Here is a 2,770-nt window from a genome sequence, read left to right on the forward strand (position 1 = left end):
TTTAATTTTTTTCTATTTTTTCCATAAAAAAATCATGCCTCTATTTCTATACTTAGGTTTACATAAATAAATGTGGATACATTTGAACGTTAAGAAAAGGTTTCATACAAGTTATCTTACTTTAGTAATGAATAATTTTATTATAAGCATTCGTAATAATGATAGAAATATATCGACAGAGAGAAGGCTTATTAATGATAAATCCTTAATTAGAAAAGTTATAAACTTAAAAATATTTAAATTGAAATGAAATAAGACTTAACATTCATTCTACAATATATAGAAGACAAACTTTGTGGAGCAGTTTTGCGAGCCCCATTAGCCCCGACTTTGTCCGCCATAATTAAATGAAAGTGTGGAATTAAAAAATCCATTAGTCTTAATTAAGTATTGTGCAATCTACAGTCCATCTCTTTCTAAGAACAGGAACAAAGGAAGAGCATAAGTTGTAACGTTGAGACTGGACAGAATGTATATATATATATATATATATATATATATATATATATATATATATATATATATAAAACAACACCTTATCCAAGATGCTCCTAACTTGCTGAAACATGCACACCAGAGCCTGACAATCAACTTGTAATATCTCATGTGTGAACACCTATAGATGCAATAAGACAAAACATTTAACAGAAAAACTACTGAATCAGTGGCATTTGATGGGATATTTGAATCAAAACATGAGAAATCAAATGCAAAATGTCACAAGAAAGATGCCATGAGAGATGTTTAAGTATGATCAAACAGCAGTAGAATTAAATCAATTTTATAATGTGTTTAGCCATTACCATTATAAATGCCAAAACCCGATAATGAGTTCCCAAGAGAATTCCAAGAGAAATGGTTAAGTATGACCAAATAACAACAGAATTAACTTGCCTTAAGGTTTTCAGAACATGACATGCCCTACTTTCCTTGTTCTTCCCCTGTGCTGCCAAACTCGTCCGGAAGTGACAGTAAACTCTCAGTAAACATAACCATCTTCAAGTCATTGTCACGACAACTAATTCTTAGAGACTCCACGGATACACCTTTATCACTGACTTTGACTAACTCATTGTTTTTGGTGCCAACAAGTTCACCTTTAGTGAAACACAAAGGATGGATTCCATGAACATAAGGAAGCACAACATTGAGCTTAGTCCAAGATAATTCTTTCATTACCCATATCTCAATCTTCTGGTCTTCAGTGAAGTTCAAGTAAGATATCCCAAGGCATCCAGCAAACAGCTTTAACAGCCGACGGGAACTGCCTGACGTTGGAAATGACACCATTGATAGATGCTTTCCGGCTAAGTCAAAGGCAACAATAACAAAATTCACTCCCATATCTTTAACAGCCAACCAATAAAGAATCCCATTACAAAACAGTGCACAATCAACTGTAACCAAATGGGGAGGAAGATGGCCAGACTCAATTTCTTTCCAAGAATTGGTTCTAACAGAGAAATACTCCCACTGAGGTCTCCATTCATGTCCGTCACCCCATCCTACTACTACTAAGTAATCATCACTGGATTCATCATAGCCAAGACCACCCCATAAATTATTTGACGAGCCAAAACCCATCCAACAAGGAGCATCAGGGTCAGCAACAGGATACGGCACTGATCTGTGAGAACCCGTTACAGGGTTCCACAGAAGGAGCGGAGCGCCATGAACATGAATGCGCAACAGTATGAAGCCCCTGCATGAACCTAGAATACTAAGGCTGAAATGACGACAACTTAGAGGAAGCTGAAGAGCGTAATCGCCGCGAATCGAAGCTTCAAGATCTACACAACGAGCTTCGGAACCTCACTCGACAAGTACAAAAGCCTAGTGTTCTTATTGGCGGGTGCGGCATCAGCAGTATCGTAATGCAATTTTGCAAAACGTGACTCAGAAATCAGAGAAAGCCATTGTTTAGAGACGCACCTGAACCGAATTAGGGATTTTACCGGTAACCATAATAGGATTTTCTCCACCAATTCGAGAGGGAGAGCCTTAGCTTCAGCCTCAGCCTCGTGCTTCATCTTCTCAAACCTCGGAGGAGAGAGGAGAGGGACTGAATCTGACTGAGGGTTGAGGACTCTGGACGGGATTGAGCGGTGCTGGAGAAGCGGAGGAGAGTGTGCGACTGTGAGTGAGAAATGAAAAAGCACAAATTGAAATTAAACTTCATCCAAATTCACAAAAATTGCCATAGAGAAAAACAATAAAACAAAGTAAAATGGAACCTGAGTAGTTCGCAGGGGCAGAGACGAAACACAACAACGCAGAGAGACCGAAAAATGTGGTGCGGCAGCGGTAAAAGCAGTGGTGGCGGTGCTGAGTGCAGGCTGAGGCAGCGACAGACGGTAGCAGCTGCAGGGATTGGACGAGAATCCTAGCAGAATTAAAAGGAAAGGGGAGAAGTGTAAAAAGCAAAACCGGAGGAGCAAAATTTTAATTATTATTTTTTTTCAAAAAAAAAAAAAAAACGGGTTCAATTTGTAAATATTTGTAATTGTTGGAGTAAGGGATCTGTGACCTTATATTAAATGTAGATAAATATTAGAGATTACTTTTTTTTTTGTGTGAAGAGTAAAATTTTTATTAAATTAAAAAATATTATTTTTGTTTCTAATGATTGATGTAAATTCTAAAATTATTTTTAATTTTTAAATTATTTTATTTAAGTCTTTAATATTTAAAATAATTTTAAAATTATCTTGTCAGTAATGATATATTAACAAAATTAAAGATAGAACAATCAATTTTAGAACACATTTAT

General features: G+C 36.3%; 1 protein-coding gene across 1 annotated transcript; it reads right to left on the reverse strand.

Moving 5' to 3' along the window:
• Nucleotides 1-209: 209 nt before the first annotated feature.
• Nucleotides 210-1,812, reverse strand: LOC112796600 (F-box/kelch-repeat protein At3g23880). The gene is made up of 2 exons (XM_029297589.2): nt 895-1,812; nt 210-616 (listed from the first exon to the last, which is right to left on the reverse strand). Exon 1 carries the CDS (start codon nt 1,582-1,584, stop codon nt 922-924), a length of 663 nt encoding a protein of 220 aa, XP_029153422.2. The 5' UTR covers nt 1,585-1,812; the 3' UTR covers nt 210-616; nt 895-921.
• Nucleotides 1,813-2,770: the final 958 nt, after the last annotated feature.

Source organism: Arachis hypogaea, chromosome 4 (genome assembly GCF_003086295.3).
Source record: "Arachis hypogaea cultivar Tifrunner chromosome 4, arahy.Tifrunner.gnm2.J5K5, whole genome shotgun sequence".
NCBI classification, from domain to species: Eukaryota; Viridiplantae; Streptophyta; class Magnoliopsida; order Fabales; family Fabaceae; genus Arachis; species Arachis hypogaea.